Source organism: Camelus ferus, chromosome 5, assembly GCF_009834535.1.
Source record: "Camelus ferus isolate YT-003-E chromosome 5, BCGSAC_Cfer_1.0, whole genome shotgun sequence".
Lineage (NCBI taxonomy): Eukaryota > Metazoa > Chordata > Mammalia > Artiodactyla > Camelidae > Camelus > Camelus ferus.
Genome location: NC_045700.1, coordinates 35,127,159 through 35,147,444, shown reverse-complemented (window position 1 = coordinate 35,147,444; position 20,286 = coordinate 35,127,159). Strand labels below are relative to the sequence as shown.

At 34.4% G+C, this 20,286-nt stretch overlaps 1 protein-coding gene across 10 annotated transcripts in view; it reads left to right on the top strand.

Annotated features, from left to right (window-relative positions):
- Nucleotides 1-20,286, top strand: part of CCDC148 (coiled-coil domain containing 148) — a 308,196-nt gene that overhangs the window by 7,506 nt on the left and 280,404 nt on the right. For all 10 annotated transcript variants that reach the window (XR_004319878.1, XR_004319876.1, XR_004319877.1 and 7 more), the window contains exon 2: nucleotides 10,519-10,644. Coding sequence is in view for 6 of the 10 variants with exons in the window: in XM_032479509.1 (XP_032335400.1) it covers nucleotides 10,519-10,644 (126 nt within the window). In the remaining 4 variants the exon portion in view is untranslated. The remainder of the gene's footprint in view (nucleotides 1-10,518; nucleotides 10,645-20,286) is intronic.

Sequence of the window (20,286 nt, the reverse complement as noted above, 5' to 3'; positions counted from 1 at the left end):
TTAAGTAAGAAAAAAATGAAGATGAAAATGGATGCAAAAAAGCAGTTAACAAGATCCAACACCCATTCGTAATAAAAATGCTTAAAAACTAGCAGTAAAAGGAAGCTTCCTCAATGTGATAAAGTACATCTATGAAAAATCTACAGCTAATGTCCTATTTATGGTAAAAGGTTGAATGATTTCCCCCTGAGATTTAGAATAAAATGATGCCCACTCTCATCTCTTCTGTTCAACATTTTACTGGAGGTTTTAGCCATTGTAATAGGAAAGAAAAATGATTTAAAATCATGTAAATTGGAAAGGAAAAGTTAAAGCTGTCTTTATTCATAGATGACATGATCCTATACATGAAAATCCTAAAGAATATACCAAAAAAAAGTAATACTAGAAGTGATTATTTAGCAAAGTCATAATATGTAAGACAAAAACAAATTTAATATTTTATGCTAAGAACTAGCAAATTGAAAATGAAAATGAGAATGAACTTAAAACAATTCCCTTTCAGATAACATGAAAAAGAATATAATACTTAGGAATAAATTTTTAAAAAGAAATATAAGACCTCTGATTATAGATTCAATGTGATCCCTATTAAAATCCCAGCTAACACTTTTTGCAGAAATTACAAACCAGTCTTAAAATGAACAAACATAGGAAAAAGAACATCAAATTAGACATTCACGTGCAAAATAATGAACTTATACTCTTACTTCATACCATATGTAAAAATAACTAAATATACATCATAGACCTAAGAACTAAAATTATAAAACTTCTATAAGAATTGTTAGTTCTTTAAGAACTAAAATTATAAGACTTCTCGAAGAAAACTTAGTGCAAAATCTCTGTGACCCTGCTTTAGGCAAGAATTTCTTAGATATGACACTGCATCATGGTCCATAAAAGAAATTAATAAAATGGACTTCATAAAAAATAGTTTTGTTCTTCAAGAGACATCAATAAGAAAATGAAAAGACAAGCCCCAGTCTAGGAAAAAATATTTGTAAAGCATAATCTGGTAAAGGACTTACGTCTAGAATATATAAAGAACTTCTAAACAGCAAAAATAAGAAAGCAAACAAATACATTTTAAAACTGGGTGAAATATTTGAATAGCTACTTCACCAAAAAGTTATACAAATGGTTAATTATCAAATGAAAAGATGCTCAACACCATTAATCATTAGGGAAACTCACATTAAAACCACAATATGATACCACTACTCAACTACTAGAAAAAGTATAAGGCAAAAGATTGACATTACCAAGTGATGATGACAAGGATGTGTATAAACTGTACCTGTCATAAATTGCTGGTTGGTATAACCACTTTGGAAAACTGTTTGACCATTTCTTAAAAATATAAATATAAACTTACTATATGACCCGGAAATTATAATTCTAGAACTCTACTCAAAAGAGATAAAAAGTCCAAAGATTTTTATATGAATTATTAAAGTATCATTTGTAATAGGAAAAAAACTGAAATAATCCAAATGTCTATCAACTAGTGATTAGATAAAATGCTGCACAATGGAATACTACTCAACAGTAAAAATAATGAACTACTGATATATGTTACAACATGGATAAACCTCTGACATATTATGCTAAGAGGATAAAAGCTGGCCACAAAAAGCCATTATGTTGTATGATACTATCTACATGAAACTTCAAAAAAAGGGGGAAAAAAATAGAGACAGAAAGCAGATCAGTGATTACCTTGGGCTGGGCTGCGATGGGAAGACTGAATGCAAGTGGTTATGACAAAACTTTTCCAGATGATGGAAATGTTCTAGAACTACAAGGTGGTGATGATTGCACAATTATACATTTAATAAAAATAATTGCATTTTACATTTATAATGGATGTATTTTTATTAAATGTCAACTAGATCTCAATATAGCTATTAAAAATACAAACTTTTTAAAATGGCATAAGTACATCACTTTTAAAGTCTCATATATGAACACTTAGTAAATTTGGAAACATTTTTTAAGATGATTGAAAATCTTCCAAATGGCATTTTGGTGAATTTAGATCTCATTTGTTAAACATTAAAGGAGGGAAAAAAAAAAGCTTTGCAAGGAAAGCTGATTGATATCAGAGAAGTCAGAAAATTACTAGAGAAAAATACTAAGTTACAACCTTTGTACAATAAGTGGATAAAGCTGAAATTTGAGTATCATAATTGAGTACATGAGGCCAATTTTGCACTCCTTCCATATCTCTTTGTGGTGTCTATTTAACTATTATAGTCCTTGAAGCCAAGTATGGGAATTAACTGACAGACATTGAGCCCACTATGATCAGCTATGAAACCACCATTTTCAAGTAATGCAACATTTTCTATCACATAACTCTCAGTAAAATTTACTAAAATTATCAATACTATACCTTATTTGTATTTATGGATTTCTCTATATTTGTGTTTTACAATTTACAACATTTTAGTACAACTTTATACTTGAAGAATCTATAACAATTTTACAAGTATGTGCTAAAAAATGCTTAGTTACAAAAGAAATGCTTAGTAATAGTGGTGTGTGATAGAGAATGTTTGGAGACTTCAGTTTTAATAGAATATCTTTAAAGTATACATTTTTTTCCCTTCCTATTTCCCTTCCCTTCCTGTTTTGTTTTTTGTTGTTGTTGTTGGTTTTTTTTGGTTTTGGGTTTTTTGTTTGTTTGTTTTTCTTTTCTGTCTCCCCCCAGTAGTAGAAATAAGTTTTTGGAAGGCTGTGTTCTCATCTAAATTTTTTTTTCCTTTGGTCTGGAAGATCACTTAGATCATTTGTCTCCAATAAATCTCATTTAAGTGTCCAACTTCATCAGAGATGCTAATCATTATTGTGATCTGACTTGAGAGAGGTCAGTGAGGTCTTCAGCAGTATTGAGATGAGTATTCTCTTGATACATCCAAGTGGTGTGACAGTGAGACATAAATAACAGCACAATGGGAAGAAAGTAAAGGAAATTGCTGTAGATAATTTGAGAAAAGAAAAAAATTCCACCCACACAGAATTAATACATTTGTATGCTCAAGAGAAAACCTGATTTCAGAATCCTAGGTTTGCAGTGATTTATTGGCCTTGGAAATGTTACTTATTTTTCCACTGCCTCTGCCCCACATCTATGAAAATGAGGCTTAATATACTTCTCCATTCTCACAAACAGTAATAACTAACTTTTAAACTTAAAAAATATAAAATGTGTGGACTTCTGAACTTTTAGTATGAGTATGCTATTATACCTACGTCTGACCATAAACACAAGGGTCTTTGGCATCTGAGAGTTCATCTCAGAAAAAGCCTCCTCATTTCTACTTTACATCAACTTTCCTTTGTGCATCCTTCCTTCTGTTTGTTAACATTAACACTTGTTAACATTTCTTTATTAACTAAAATAGTCTAAAATACCATAGATAGCATAATCATTAGCATTTTATGAACTTGCTATATATTTCTTTTTTTTTCTTTTCTTTGTGGAGGGGGAGGTAATTAGCTTTATTTATTTGATTTTTTTTTTAATGGAGGTACTAGGTATTGAACCCAGGACCTCATGCATGCCAAGCATGCACTGTGTCACTGAGCTATACCCTGTCCCCCAAATCTCTTTTTTGACGCAACTATAAACAATTTTCTTATAGGCTTATGTTTGGTGGTATATCCTAATTTCATCGGTCAAATCTTAAATTTAATATTTTAATCCACTGTTTATTTCAATTATCAGTTTTCTAAAATTATAGAATTTTAGAGCTGGAAAGAACCTTAGAAATTACAAGCTAGCATTAAAACTGGCTGTATAACTCCTAGCCTAAAATTCCTCTGAATTCCAACCATAACAGTCTCTAATAAAGAAGAAATTAATACGATTTAGACTTTTTACTGTGTTTACTATATACTATTTGTCTGTGACTAATTTTCCAAAACAAAAATAATGTCAATTTTAAAATGTTTATAGGGAAAGACGATTAGAGAAAAAAAATGTGCATTTATACCAAGAGTTCTTTCTTGCATTTATAAATGACTACTTTATCTGTACTATTCCCTTATAATATTATTTGACTATTGAGAAGATAACTTAAGGGATTTTGTATTTAATCTCTAATATGTATACACTGTAATTATTTTTATGTTCTTGAAATTGAGTCAAAACCTACTGACAACCACTTTTGTGTTTTAAAAGCTGACAAGTTGTGTTTGATATAGTTGGTGGAAGAGCACTGAGCTCAAAGTCAGGAGATCTGGTTGGGTTCTAGACTTGCCTGTGCAACCTGCTTCTTTAAGGCTTGGACAAAGCATTTAATCTCTCTGGCCCTGTGTTTACTGATCTGTAAAATGTATTAGTCAGACTAGTATCTTTTCCGGGCTTATGTTAATTCATGTATAAAAAGACATACTGTATGATCTCATTCTAAATCATGGCTGTGTTTTCTTTTGAAATAAATTTACTGAAAATGTTTATCACTTTGCTGTAGCCCTTAGGTCTATTTCCACCACCCTCTTTTTCTTTTTTTCCATGAACTATTTTTGAATAGACTTCTTTTTCCTTGTTCAGATCCATCTCTTCCCTTAACTCCCACTTCTATCTTGCTTTCCTTTCTTTCCATCTGAGACCTTACTCTTACCTTAACAAGGGAGCCTTTTACTAAACAAAGCATTTATCGTTCGTGGACTTTTCAATGATGGCCATTCTGACCGGTGTGAAGTGATGCCTCATTGTAGTTTTGATTTGCAGCTGATAAGGAGAGATATTGAGCATCTTTTCATGTGTCTATTGGCCATCTGTATGTCTTCATTGGAGAAATGAGTGTTTAGGTCTTCTGCTCAGTTTTTGATTGGGTTGTCGAGCACACGAAGCTATATTCAATCATTTATAATAATCTATAATGAAAAACAAAATGAACAAGAATGTATATAAATGAATCATTTTGCTGTACACCAGAAACCAACACAACATTGTAAGTTAACTATACTTCAATTTAAAAAAGCATGACAGAGGTCCACTTGTCTGAGTGCAGAGGAGCACCACCACCCGGGAGTGGTCTCTATTCACTGAGAGGGAGCAGAACAGAGAGGTTAGGTCCATGGGCTCTGGAGCCAGACTGCCTGGATCTGCGTCTGGTCTCTGCCACTCAGCAGCTGTATGACGTTTGACCTCAGTTTCCAACTCTGCAATATAGGAACAATGGTGTTACTGAGCATTATTGTGAGGATTTAACGAATCAAAACAGATAAAGCTCTCAGGGTAGTGCCTGGCTAGGAGAAATTGCTCAATAAATGTTGGTGATTATTGCGTCCCACTACACAGACCCTCATAAAATGGTAATGATGTCAGCATAGGGTGCAAGAGGAAAGGGTAAATCTGAGGCAGGGGAAGAGCCCCGGGTGAGTGGAATGGTGTGTCCTTATAGTTCTTGGCCTTTTGCAACGACTCTGTATTCTCTGCTTCCATCCTCCTGGAATGTAAATGTTGGACAACAGCATGATGAAAAGGAGGACTGGCATGATTTGTGGGTGATGTACCTCTCATTTAATTTGCAGGAATGGCTACCTATGGCAAGTAAATTATCTGTTTGAAATGTGATTTTTTTGTTTTCTCCCATAATTCAGAACAGGCATGCCATAATTATTGTACTCTTCAGACATCAAAGAAAAAAGCCCAGGAATTGTCCTTTGGGTACACCTATTTATTGTAATACTGTATTTGAGAAATAGCACTGGAAAAAACTGTTCTTAGCAAAGAGTGTTAATTGATGAAAACATTTCTTTGCTAACAGTCTAAGGGAAGCAATCTGTGCTTAGCTCTTTCAAACCACAAAATAGATTTAGCCATTCATTGAATAAAAGCTAATTATTTATTTTTGATACTACCTTTAACAAGTCTTTGTTTTTGATAATGGGTTTTTTTTTCTATTCTTCATCAAAGCAGGTTTTTAATATATAACAACTCTTTTAATAAGGAAAAGGCAGCCAAATCTAACAAGGTTCTAATTTCTGTGCAAAGCATATTTTACACCTCAGTATTTAACCCTATGATTTTTTTAAAGGGGGAGGGCGTGCTAATTTAGGTTGATTTAGGAGTCTCATTATACCGAATGTTCTATAGAGCAAGCATAACAAATGTCACATAAACACTAAAAGCACAAGAAAAGATTTTGACTGTTAAGAAGCCAAAATTCTATAGTGTTTAGAATATTATAATATTGTAAATACCTGGTGAATGTAGGAGATATTGAATCTGGATAAATCAATGAATATTTTACTCTTCCTCACACTCTTCTAGGATGAAAAGAAAATATAATATTAAACAATATTGACAAACGGTTTCTTACTACATGTACTTTTGCAGATCATAAATAGTGTGTTTGAAGCTCAAAAAGAAATGTATCAACAAAAGAGGGAATAAAAATTCCCAATCCATAGGATGTTACATAGCAAATAATTTGCTTTTTAATAAAACATCTTCTGCATATTTTATTTCAATTACTAACGTAAGAGAAAAAGTCACATATTGCATGATTATGTAAGAAATTGATATGTAACTCAATAACAAAGAAACAATGGTCCAATTAAAAAATGGGCAGATGAATGGAATCGACATTTTTCCAAAGAAGACATACATATGGCCAACAGGTACATGAAAAGATGCTCAACATCACTAATCATGAGGAAAATGCAAATCAAAACCACAATGAGCCATCATCTCACACCTGTTAGGAAAGCTATGATCAGTATTCTGCTTCTAGAGTCCACCCTTATAAGCTTCATATTCATGAGAGACTTAGAATTGAATTTCTAATTTCCAAATTATCCAGTTTCCTGATAAGTGTTTATCTTTTTTCCTATTTACTATTTTCTCTATCTTTTAATATTGAACATTAGGATGGAAATGAGCTGTTATTTTAAAAGCAACTTCATTGAATTATAACTTACATAAAATGTATACCTATTTTAAGAGAATAGTTTGATGAGTATTGACAGATCAATCACCCATGTAAGCATGAACAGAATCATTTCCATCACTTCAGAAATTTCCCTCACTGCCCCTTTCCAGGCAACTCTTGATCTGCTTTTTGTCATTTTAGATTTATTTCACATGAATGAAATCATACAACATGTAGTCTTTTGTGTCTGACTACTTTCATTCAGTAGAGTGGAGATTCAGACATATTGTGTGTATCATTTGTTCACTTTTACTGTTGAATAGTATTCTATTATATGTATATACTATAATTTGTGTATTCATCTATCTGTTGATAGACATTTGAATTATTTCAGTTTTTGGTTATTTTGAGTAAGCTGCTATGAACATTTGTATAGAAGTCTTTGTAGAAGCATGTTTTGTTTCTCTTGAAGTTGCTGGGGCCCTTTGATAGTTTCACGTTTAGCTATTTAAGAAAATGCCAGTTTTCCAAAGTAGCTATACCATTTTCCACTTCCAACAGCAATGTATCAAGTTCCAGTTGCTCCACATTCCTGTCAATACTTGGTATTGTCAATACAGTTGACGATTGAACAGCACAGGTTTTAAAAGGAACCACCTGTACATGGATTTTTTTCAACAGTATGTACTACAGTACTATACTATCTACAGTTGGTTAAATCTGCAGATGGGAAAACTTGCAGGGCCAGCTCTAAGTTACACGTGAATTTTCAACCACACGGAGGGTTGGTGCCCCTAACTCCTGTGTTGTTCAAGGTTCAACTGTATTTTAATTTTTGCCATTCTAATGTGTATGTGGTGGTATTTTAGTATGGTTTAAATTAGAATTTCCCTGGTAACTAAAGATGTTAAACATTTTTTCATGTGCTTATTGGATATGTGTATATCTTTTGTAAAGCATCTGTTCAAATAATTTGCCTTTTTAAATTGGGTTGTTTTCTCACTATTGACATCTAACTTCTTTATGTATTCTGGATATAAGTTCTTTGTCAGATAAATGTATCACATATTTTCTCCTAGTGTTTTGTTTACATTTAAGTTTCTGAAAGTGTCTTTTGAAGAGCAAAAGTTTTCATTTTGATAAAGTTCACTGTGTCAATTTTTTTTTAGAATTTGTGTTTTACTGTCTTATCTGAGAAATCTTTACATACTCCAGATTGACGAAGATTTTTCTCCAGTGTTTTCTTCTAGAAGGTTTATAATTTTACTTGTCATGTTAATTTTTATGTATGGTATGAGATAAGTTTTGACATTTGTTTATTTACAATAGGTAACTAGCATCGTTTCTTAAAAAGACCAGCCTTTCCTCATTGAATTGTCGGCGTGTATTTGTGAATATCAGCATACAGTTGTCAAAATCAACCTAACATAAAAACACAGTGACTGAAGTATTGTGCTGTACGCCAGCAATTGAGACAACATTGTAAGCTGACTATACTTCAATTAAAAAAGTAAAAAAAAATCACTTCACATCCATGAGAATAGCTATTATTAAAAACACAACAAAACAAAGCAAAAAACAAACACATCAGAAAGTAGCAAGTGTTGACAAGGATGTGGAGAAGTTGGAATCCTTATGCACTACTGGTGGGAATATAAAATAGTGCAGGTGCTGTGGAAAACAGTATGTCACTTTCTCAAAAAATTAAATATAGAATTACCATATATATGATCCAGCAATTCTGTTTCTGGGTATATGCCCCAAAGAGTTGAAAACAGAGAGCCAAACATATTTGTACACCTATTTTCACAGAAGCATTATTTATAATAGCCAAAGTTAGGAGCAACCCGAGTGTTCATTGATAAATGAATAAACAAAATGTGGTATATACACACAGTGGAATATTATTCAGCCTTGAAAAGGAGGGAAATGCTGATAAATATTACAACATGGATTAAGTTTAAAGACATGCTAAGTGAAATGTATCAGTCACAAAAGAACAAATTCCACTTATATAAGGTACCTAGAATAGTTAAATTTAAAGAAATGGGAAGTAGAATGGTGTTTTCTAAAGGCTGGGAGCAGAGGACAATGAGGAGTTAGTGTTTAATGGGTACAGTGTTACAGTTTGGGAAGATGGAAAAGTTATGAAGACGGATAGTGGTGATAGTTGTGCCACAATGTGAATCTACTTAATGCCACTGAACTATACACCTAAGCATGGCTAAAATGGTAAATTTTATGTTATGTATATTTAACTACAGTTTAAACAATTGACCATATTTGTGCATTCTATTTCTAGACTCTGTTCTGTTTCTTTGATTATATGTCTATCCTTACATAATACTATATTGTCTTGATAACTACACCTTTTATAGTAAGTCTTGAAATGAGATAGTGTAAGTTCTTTAACTCTGTTATTCTTTTTCAAAAGTATTTTGGGACACAACATTGTAAACTGACTATACTTCAATTAAAGAGAAAAAAGAAAACGCTGATGAGAAAAAAAAGTATTTTGGCTATTATAAGCCTTTTGCCTTTCTGGATAAATTTTAAAACCAGCTTGTCAATTTTTGTTAAAAAAAAAATTGGGAAGTTGATTGGATATTTTGTAGTTTTTAACGTAGAGATCTTGAATGTATATTGTTATGATCCCTAAGGATTTCATAGTTTTCATGCTATTGTAAATGAGGTATTTCTTATTTCTTTTTCCAAATGTTCATTGCCAGCAGGTAGAAATACAATAGAATATTATGTATTGTCCTGGTATCCTGTGACTCTGCTAAACTCTCATATTATTTTCAGTAACTTTAAAAAAATTTTTAGAGATCCGTTAGTATTTTTTATGGGCACACACAGTTTGCTGTCTTTGAATAAATACAGTGTTAGTTCTCCTTTCCAAACGCTGCATTTTATTTTTCTCTCCTTATTTATACGTGTGAAGATACCAGAACAATGCTGATTTGGAATTGTCAAAGCTGAGTAGTTGCCACAGAGGCCCTGTGGTCTGCAAACCATATTTACTCCCTGGCCTTTTAAGGAACATATTTGCTACTCCTGTTCTATTCATTAATTTCTTCTCTTATTTTTAAATTTTTTCTATACTTGCTCCAGGTTTAATTTGCTCTTTTGTTTTCTAGCTTGTTAAAGTAAAAGTTTATACAGTTGATTTTATTTATATGGTTATATAGTTGACTCCTCTCTTTTTTTCTGTTTCCTGAATATGAGAAGTTCATGCTATCGCTTTTCCTGTGAAAGCACTGCTTGAACTGTATCCCACAAATTGTGATGTATTTTCATTTTCATTTCATTCATTTCATTTCAGTTCAAAATATTTCCTAATTTCCTTTGTGATTTCTACTTTGACCCATAGGTCACCTAAAAGTATCTTGTTTGTGTTAACAACCCCAAAATTTATCAACAGTTGAATATATAAACAGATAGATGTATATACGTACGATGGAGTTCCACCTAGTGAAACGAAGAAGGAATTATTGATAAACACATCTACATAGATGAAAACCAATATAACTATCCTGAATGAAAGAGATACATTCAAAACAGTACATGCCATATGATTGTATTTACATAAATCGCTAGAAAAATGCAAACTAATCTATGTTGACAGAAAGGAGATCAGAAGTGCAGAGACAGAAGGGAGTGATGAAAAAGTACGTGAGAGAGAGCTCTGTGAAGCGCCTCAGATCCGCTTCCGTCGTTTCGTCAGACCCCAGCAGCCAAAATGGTGAAGCAGGTCAGGAGCAAGTATGCTTTTCAGGAATCCTTGAACAGTGCAGGAGATAAACTGGTAGTAGTCGACTTCTCAGCTACATGGTGTGGGCTTTGCAAAATGATCAAGCCTTTCTTTCATTCTCTCTCTGAAAACTATTCCACAGTGGTGTTCCTTAAAGGAGATGTCTATGACTATCAGGACGTTACTTCAGAGTGTGAAGTCATATGCATGCCAGCCTTCCAGTTTTTTAAAAAGGGGCAAAAGGTGGATGAATTTTCTGGAGCTAATAAGGAAAAACGTGAAGCCACCATTAATGAATTAATCTGATCATGTTTTCTGAAGACATGACCAGCCATTGGCTATTTAAAACTTGTAGTTTTTTAAAAATTATTATTTACGAAAAGGAAAGATCAAGTATGAAAACTATATACCTGACTGCCATCTGATAAGTGACAATAAAATATTAACTGTACCCTTAAAAAAAAAGTACATGAGAAAAGTTTTAGGGGTCATGTTTATGTTCAGTGTTTTGATTGTGTGCAGTGATGGTTTCATGAATATTTACATAAGTCAAAACTAACATGTATTACTAATCCTATGTTACAGATTAAAAATTGAGGCCCACAGAAATTACATGAATTACCCAAAGCCATAGTTAGTAAGTACCAGAGCCAGGATTTATGAAGTTCCAGAAACTTTACCCTTTCTACTACAATCCTGATTCTACCATGGAAAACTGAGAGTTCACTTCAAATCTGTCTGTTCCTTGGACTTTATGGCATCAAATTAAGTGAAGGGAAAAAATGGTTTCTTTAAATGTCTATGACTCATTCTTAATGTAACCTTTCTACAGTAATTAAATTTTCTTAGAGCTATTTCATGACTTTATTATTAGGCCTTGTGACTTTCAATTCTTTGAGAATCAATAGAATTATTTTGATACTTGCTTGTTTCCAAATATTAAAAGCTAAATGATTTAAGCCTTTTTGCTCAATGAGTTAGAACATGATCTTGGTATTGATCACCATACAATTCTATTGACCTTCCCCAGAAAAACCCAGCCCAAAGCTAAAACTAATGCTACTTGTGGCTTACATTTGGGTTATTATGTTCTTTAATTGTGAAAAACAATACAAGTTTATAGTCTGGTTCTATGGAACCCTGAAAAAAATTGAATAGGAAAAATTTTTATAGCTCCTTTCACTCGTCTAAAAGTTAAGATGTTATGTTTTCTCATAGGGTACATCTATTCATTTGCTAACTCCTTTTTTCACGTCACAAGCATTTATTAAATGCTTCCTCCATGCCAGGCATCATTCTAGGGAGACAGTGATACACGAGACAGATGAAATGTTTGCCCCATAGAGATTCTATTCTAGTGGGGAGGAATGGACAACCAAACAATGAAACAGTAATAACTGCTGATGAGAAGATATACAGGATATCCTGATAGAGGGTTGGGGAATGTTGGAGGGGGTAGTAATTTGGACAGAATGAACATTAGGTCTTTCGGTGGAGGTGAGGTCTCAGCCAGGACCTGGACTATGAGAAGGAGCCAGCCATTTGAAAAGCTCTAAGAACTACTTTCCAGACAGATGCAACAGAGCTAGAGGCAGGAATGACCTTGGGAGGTACCAGGAACAGAAAGAAGATGTTGCTAGAACATAGTGTGTATGTCCAGAAAAGGAGGCAAGGGTCAGATCTTGAGGATTTTAAATATACTTAAAGTTATGATCAGTTTCCTCTGAAAAAACATTAGTGATATTACTATATTTGCTTTAGAAATAGCTTTATTTCCCTAGCACCACAGAGAGAAACATATATTATCATGAAATTTTAAGAATTTAAAAGTTCCTTGAAAATTACCTAGTTCAACCCCTTCATTTTACAGATAAGGGAATTTTAGCTCAGAAAAGTTGAGTGACTTGTAGGAGGTAACTCAGCAAGCTTGGACAAGGGTTGGATTTGAGCTCAGGTTTCAGTATTGCATGGTCTAATGCTCTTTCCAGAAAACAGTTTTTAAGAAAACATTAAAAATTTTTTTAAATTTATGGCATTTCTATGGCTCTCCTATTTTCCATTAGATTTTTTAAGAAAAATAAGTAACTATGATTCATTGTTACCAATAATATATACCAGTGTTTAGATGTAGTTAATTGATTTAGATTTGGATTATACATGTTTTTTAAATCATTGACCAAATTCTTATAACTATTAAAGCAGAATTATAAAGATGTTGGCTTAGTATCTTTCATTTCACTTTCATTGTACCATCTGCTTAGGTTCTTAACCTGGTGTTCTTACATCCTAAGGGATCCGCAAATGGACTTTGAGGTTCTGCCAACCCTCTGAAAGGTGCACAGCATTGTACATACTTGTGAATATCTTTTTGGGTCAAGAAACAGACATCCAGACAGGATTAGATAAGCTCAATTTATGGAGAAATCCCCGTGGAAAATAAAAGAGAGGGAGCAGGAGTAAACAGCAATGAGTCCACAATGCAAGACTGACATCTGTGAAGGGAGAAAGGGAAAGAAGGATTGGGTAGAAAGTCTCAGAATGCAGAGCAGTTCCAAGAAAGGCTCAGCCCGGCTGGTGGGGAGTCCCCAGGACAAGTTGCTCATTGGAAGCATTCTGTGTCGGGCAGAAAAGCACTGGCACTAGTATCCCTGCCATGCTCAGTTACCGGTTCGAAGCAGCCCCAGGGGAAGTGAGGTTTTGCTGTGAACACTGGCCTAGATCCAAGGGTGCAGTAGCTGGGGCTGTCCATCAACTCTGCTCCTAGCAGGAGTTCTCTGGATGGCGATTAGAGAAGGGTACTTCCAGGGCCATCACACCATACTTGTGTGCATTCCTTTGGGGAAAGTTTCTGTGGCTTTTGTCATATTTGCAACAGCTTTGAGTCCCCCTCAAAGTTCAGAACCACTGACTGTTCTAATGCCTGAGTGGTTAAATTGTAGCCCTCAGAAACCAAAGTCTTTCACTAACAAATTCATTACCGAAAGGTAATAAAAGGACTTATTCACCAAACCATTGAAAATTGTGGCATTGTTTCCATTATTTCTTCATAAGTGGTAGAAACATTCATTTTTTTTTTTTATATTTACATTTACCACAGTGAAAGCAAGTAGTGTCAGAATACTGATGGCAGAGTAACCTGATCGGGTGTTCACACACTTATTTTTCTTAGGGGAAGCACTGAAGGTTCAGAGCGCAGATGATGGAGACAGAATTCCTGGGTTCTTACTTTGATTCTACCACTGATTGGCTGCTTGAGCACCCATTAATTATTTTCCCTGTCTGTGCCTCAGATTCCTCATCTCTAACATGGACAGAATAATAGTACCTGCCTCCTGGGGTGGATTCAGTGAGATGGTCTCCAGAAAGCTCCTCACATAGTGCCTGGCACACGCTGTCCCTGCGGTGGCAGACTCTTGGGCTCTGATCACTGCAGCCATCGAAAATGTGAACTTAGAACGTGAATGAATGGATGTAGCTCTGATCCTTCAAGCTGCAGGACCCTTGGAAGAGTCAGCTATTTTCACACATTTGAAAATTATTCAGTGAAAAAGCAGTGTCTCTGGGTTGGTAGTATTTGAGGCGATAATTTTTTTCTTTATGCTTATTTGTATTTTTCATTAAAAAAATGTTTTTACATTACATTTTGATTTTATGTTCAATTCTTAGACACATCTGCTTTTTAAAGCAAGTTAGAGCTATAAAGGTGATTTTGCATGGAAGTAAATTATTCTACAGTATATTGTTATTACTGCTATTGTTGCACAAAGGTTTTAAAGTTTTCAGAGTTGCTCTATAGAGCTTGACCGCTCTTGATAAACCACTTTCTGTTTGGGTGATGCTGCCTTTCTTCCTCTAACAACTTCCTTAATTTCTTTCAGCCTATTTTTTCCCTGTAATTCTTTAATTCCCTATTTCCTTAGTATACCTACTTTTAATTATTCCTGGTATTCCTGGTCCTATCAATCATTTTTAGTAAAGCAGATATGAGAAACTTTTCAAATGAACATTTAAAAAGTTAAATAAGCATTCACAAATTATTTAGTCCAGTGGTTGGCAAACTGTAGCCTAAGAACCAAATCTGACTGTGTAAATAAAGTTATATTGTAACCATGCTTTTTACATTAAATATTGTCTGTGGTGACTTTCATGCTACACAGTGGAATTGAATAGTTATAACAGAGACTGTATGATTCACAAAACAGAATATTTATTATCTGACTTCTTATAGAAAGTTTGACAACCCTTGATTTAATTTACCCCAAATTTTTAAAATCAGGGGAAAATATTTTTAAAAATTTAAAACAGGATGGCTTCTTAAGGGGAGGAATTGTGCCTTACTCATTGCTTACTTTATCCTTAGAAGCTAGCCTAGAGCCAGGCTTATAGTAGATACTAAACAAATATTTGTGGGATTGAATTGATTACATTAATTAAAAAATTAAATACTTAAAATTAAAAAGAAATTTCCTCCCAGTATGTTTTTATTAAAGTTGATGCTGTGGAGTAAGCTAGCTGGGCTAGCCCATTAGAATGACCATTCTAAATAATCTCCCTGGGGTGATTTTTAATACATTAGAAAATCATTCCTTTTGTGAAAAAGCTATTAGTTTAATGGAATCATGTGTCTGAGAGAGAATACTTGACCCCCCTGCTGCTGCTTTTAACATATTGCTTTTTATGCTAAGATTCCTTGAATAATTTCTTAATACTTTAGGCATAATAATTCATCAGATTCCTAGACTCACATGCGTGAAGCTCTCCAAATATTTTCAGTAGGTGTATTGTACCTGGTTTGAAAAAATTGTTTGAATAGAAAAATCTTTGTACCTACCTGGCTACAGATGTATTACAAAATTAATTTTAATACTTGTTGCATTGCTATAAAGGCCAAAATGTTTTTAAAGTATAGTTTATTAATCATTTCTTTGTATTCAAAATTTTGCAAGAAACGGACTCTAATTTTAAGAGATGATACTTTCTTAAAAATTAGGGCATGGGTTTCTGGCTTTCCTTTTGTTAGTCCATTCATTTTTTGTGTGATGAACAAGGGTATTAATTAATAGCAACTTGGGGAAATTTTTCATAAAATGCTTCCTACTGGTAAGACTCATCAGTGACACTTGTTTCTAGGGGCAAAGGGTGAATAGGTGGACCACAGAGGTTTTAGTGGGCAGTGAAACTACTCTGTTTGATACTATAATGATAGATACATGTCATTATACATTTGTCCAGACCCGTAGAATGTACAACACCAAGAGTGAATCTTAATATAAACTATGGACTTTGGGTGATAATCATCAATGTGGTTTTAGTAATAGTAACGAAGGGACCACTCTGGTGGGGGATGTTAATAATGGCTATCTATGCATGTGTGGTGCAGGGCGGGTATATGGGGGATCTTTGTGCTTTTCTCTTAAGTTTGCTGTGAACCTAACACTAACACTGCTCTAAAAAAATAAAATCTTAAACAAAAAGTAGTAAAAAAAATTTCTCATTCGGTATTTGTGGAGTGGGAGCCAGGACTCTTTCTTTTTAGAATATCAGCATCCCAAGTGATTCACATCATCAGAGAAACATTTAGGAAATGCTACTTTAAAGAATAGCTTCACATTTTCTGGATCGTGTATGAAGCGATTTAAGTGGTCTGGAAAAACTTACCTGATCCCATAATATACTCCCAGCAATGATGAGATCATTTTAATATTTACACATAGAATTTAATATTTGCACTTAAAAAGGCTAAATATTAGATGACTTTTATCAATTACTTACAGTGAGTTTCTTTTGATATTTCAGTCACTGACTCTTCTTCAATTTTTAAGCTTATCTGGGTCAAAGATTCCCCCTGAGAAGTTGATGAAATCTGTGTAATTTCTCCCCAGGAAGGTTAACAAAAAATTTTTTGCATATAATTACAAGTTTTCTACTAACCCTGACATATGATAATGGACTCCAACCATGGGCCAGTTTGAGAAACATTCTTCAGTTGGAGCCCCTTTTATTTTTAATTTGGCTCTATATGTAGATGTCATTATCCTTAATTTTTTTTTCTATCAGATGCTATACAACCAAAAGTTTAATAACTGTGTCAGTATCCTGACTCTATGTATCTCTCTTTCCAGTTGAATAGGACATATATTGTCATTGTACTTTTTTTGCTTAATATATCTTAAAAAAAAAAAAAGAAAACACGTGTATATTGATACAACTATGGATGTGGGGGATGCTATTTATGAAAAGAGCAGAAAGTTGACAGTTTGTTGGTGGAATAACAGAGGGACCATGGCCTTGAGCCTGGATGACTCCTGACAGAGATGTAATGAAAGAAAGAAGATGCCTCAGGAAGGAGCCAAGGGAACCGGAGCTGGTGATAAGAAACAGGGGGCAGCCTGGAGTCAGAGGGGTGAATACAGATGAAGCTTCCTTGATTCCTCCTATGTTTTAGAAATGGGAATTCAGGGAAGGATGCAAACAGCTTGGGTGGCAGATGGCTTCAAAGAGAACTGTTTCAAGCCAAATTTGAGCATTGTATCAAAAACTCGGGCAGAAAGAATCTTGTTTACTTCAAGGTCTTAGGGATGAGTTCGGGGGATGGGAAGAGTTGAATGAGAAATATCCAGTGAGGAAGAGAGGGAAGAGAGAAATGAGACAGAGAAGAAAACAGAGACAGAAGAGAGAGAAATTCAGGAAAGAAAGCACACTTGTGGTAATCTAGACCAAACTGGGCTCATTGGTAACACTGGAAACGTTATCTGCCTACCCAACTGTAGTGTCGAGAGTGTTGTCCTTTAAAATGATTTCCTGAGAGTGTATATTGTACTGTTTCCTGCCTCACTGTGAGGGGAAGAATATCAGAGAATGCAGAAGGGCCAGTCTCTTACCTGTAGGCCAAACGTGACTCAGGGTTCACACTAGCCCCCCGGACACTGTGTGAATTAGAAACAGACAGATGCAACCCCACACCACGGCATGTGGCTTAGCAAGCAGAGCACAGTTGAGATTTCAGCCCCATCTCTCTCCACTGCCAGACCTCCTTGTGCAGTGAACTCCCTGCCTAACCCTATGTGTTAGCTCCATTGCGAAGAATTCAATTTCTGCTTAGGCTCCATCCAGGGTAGTAGAGAGGTTAGGGAGAGCCTTTGGATCTGTGTAAAGATTTTGAAGGTCTCTTACAAGCCAGAGCTTCTAAATTATTGTAACTTTTTTTTTTTGTAGGATTCAAACTATCCAAGTAGATGTGAATCTGGGCAGCAAGGTCACAGAGCAGGCAGGTTTCAGGGAGACGGAGGTTGAGATGATGGAGGAAGGAGTGCTGGTCCAGCAGCCACATCACAGAGACCCATCCTGGCAGTCAGCAAGGAGGCAGATGTTTCAGCCAGATTGTTCTCACATCCATAAGCTAGCTATAATTTTCATGTTTTCACAAATAATCACAGAAATAGTTTTAGAAGTCACCATATTCATACATATATTACCATTTTTTGGTAAATTCTTATTATTCTTTTCTATGTTTCTTGATGAAAATACAAGAAAACAAACAGGCATTTTTGGCTTTTGCCCTTTCTTTCAGAAAAAAGGAAAAAATTTAAAATTCTATCCATAAGCTCCCCCCTTTAATTGAAGTATAGTCAGTTTACAATGTTGTGTCAATGTCTGGTGTACAGCATAATGTTTCAGTCATACGTATACATATATATATATTCGTTTTCTTATTCTTTTTCATTATAGGTTACTGTAAGATATTGCATAGAGTTCCCAGTGCTATACAGTATAAACTCATTGTTCATCTATTTTATGTTCAGTATGTAGTATCTGCAACTCTCGAACACCCAATTTATCCCTTCCTATCCCCTTCCCTGCCTGGTAACTATAAGTTTGTTTACTATGTCTGTGAGTCTGTTTTGTAAATAAGTTCATTTGTGTCCCTTTTTTTTGTTTTTAGATTACAGATATAAGTGAAATCATATGGTATTTTTATTTCTATTTGTGGCTCACTTCATTTAGAATGATGATCTCAGGTCCATCCATGTTGCTGTAATTGTTTTTATTTTATTATTTTATTTGGCATTATTTTATTTTTTATGGATGAGTATTATTCCATTGTGGGTATATATGTATACCACAACTTATCAAGTCATCTGTCAATGGACATTTAGGTTTTTTCCATGTCTTGGCTATTGTAAATAGTGCTGCTATGATCATTGGGGTACATATATCTTTTCTAATTAGAGTTCCCTCCAGATATATTCCCCAAAATGCCCTTTTAATCTTACTACTGATTCATTTGTCAGTTAGTAACTTACCTTATCTTTGCAAAGAGGATTGATGAAATTATCTATATACACATTCACAAGATCTCCATAGAGTTATCAAAGTTAACAAGATGATTTTAAATAAGTGTTCATTGATTGCATGTTTACAATTTTCAGGATTGGTTAATTTGCTGGAGACACAATGCTTGAGTTATGGATGTCAGAGAGGAAGGCTGATCCCCTTTAGTGACTGGAATATTCTGACGCACTGTCCCGGTTACTGCCTTCCTGGTTTGATGATTTAGATAACTACTGTGCTATTTCTTACATAATTTTAAAATTAGTTGAATTTCTAGCTAAAAGCTATACTGAAAACACCACATGGGAAAGTGTATATATATCTAAGAAATGGTTAAGGATGTTTTATGATAAATGTAGATTTTTAAAACTCTTAATTTCAAGGTCTTGTGTAAAGTGATGCAAATGAGCTTGACATGTTTAAATTTAGAATGCTGAAACAATTTTGACGTTAACAGTTGTTTCTGGTGTGATCATATCAACTAATTGATTTCAAAACTAGAAATTTTCAATTAACTTGAGCTCTTCCTCATTGCTAATATTTCCATTCAAGGGTAGCTTGGCATCCTTGTTTGCTAATACGATTTGTATTTCATTTTGCTTATCACTAAAACCTTGTTCTTGGTCCCCAGTGTATTATGCTTCACAGACAATGATTAGATTGACCTTCCATCCCTGCCACCATATTGCTAATAGAACTCCCTTTCAACCTCAAAAGTGCCTTTGATTAGATAAGAAATTATGTGGTCACTCTTACTAGAGTATAAGTTCTTGTCTCCTGAAGGAAAGAATTCAAGGCATGGTAAAGTGAAAGCAAGTTTATTCAGGGAGATACACACTCCATAGACAGAGGGCGGTCCATCTCACTCAGAAGGGAGAACCACCACGAGGTGGGGGAATGGTTAGTTTTTATGAGCTCGGTAATTTCATATGCTAACAAGTGGGAAGATTATTCCAACTGTGTTAGGGAAGGGGCAAGGACTTCCAGGAATTGGGTCACTGACCACTTTTTGTCCTTTATGGTCTGCCTTGGAACTGTCGTGGCACCAGTGGGTGTGCCATGAGGCTCAAGGTCTACTGGAAGTGAAATCTGTCATCTTGGGCCTAGTTGCATCATTCTTTTAATGGTTGTGCCCTGCCCCCTTCCCTCCTGTCTCAACTGTAACTATGAGATTTCTTGATGATAATATTGACTAACTTTTGGGGGTATCTGCTCTATACTGGGCACTGTACTAAACTCTTTACATATAATTTCATTTATAACTGCATACAGCCTAACTTCTCTTAGGCGACTAGCATTATAATATTTATA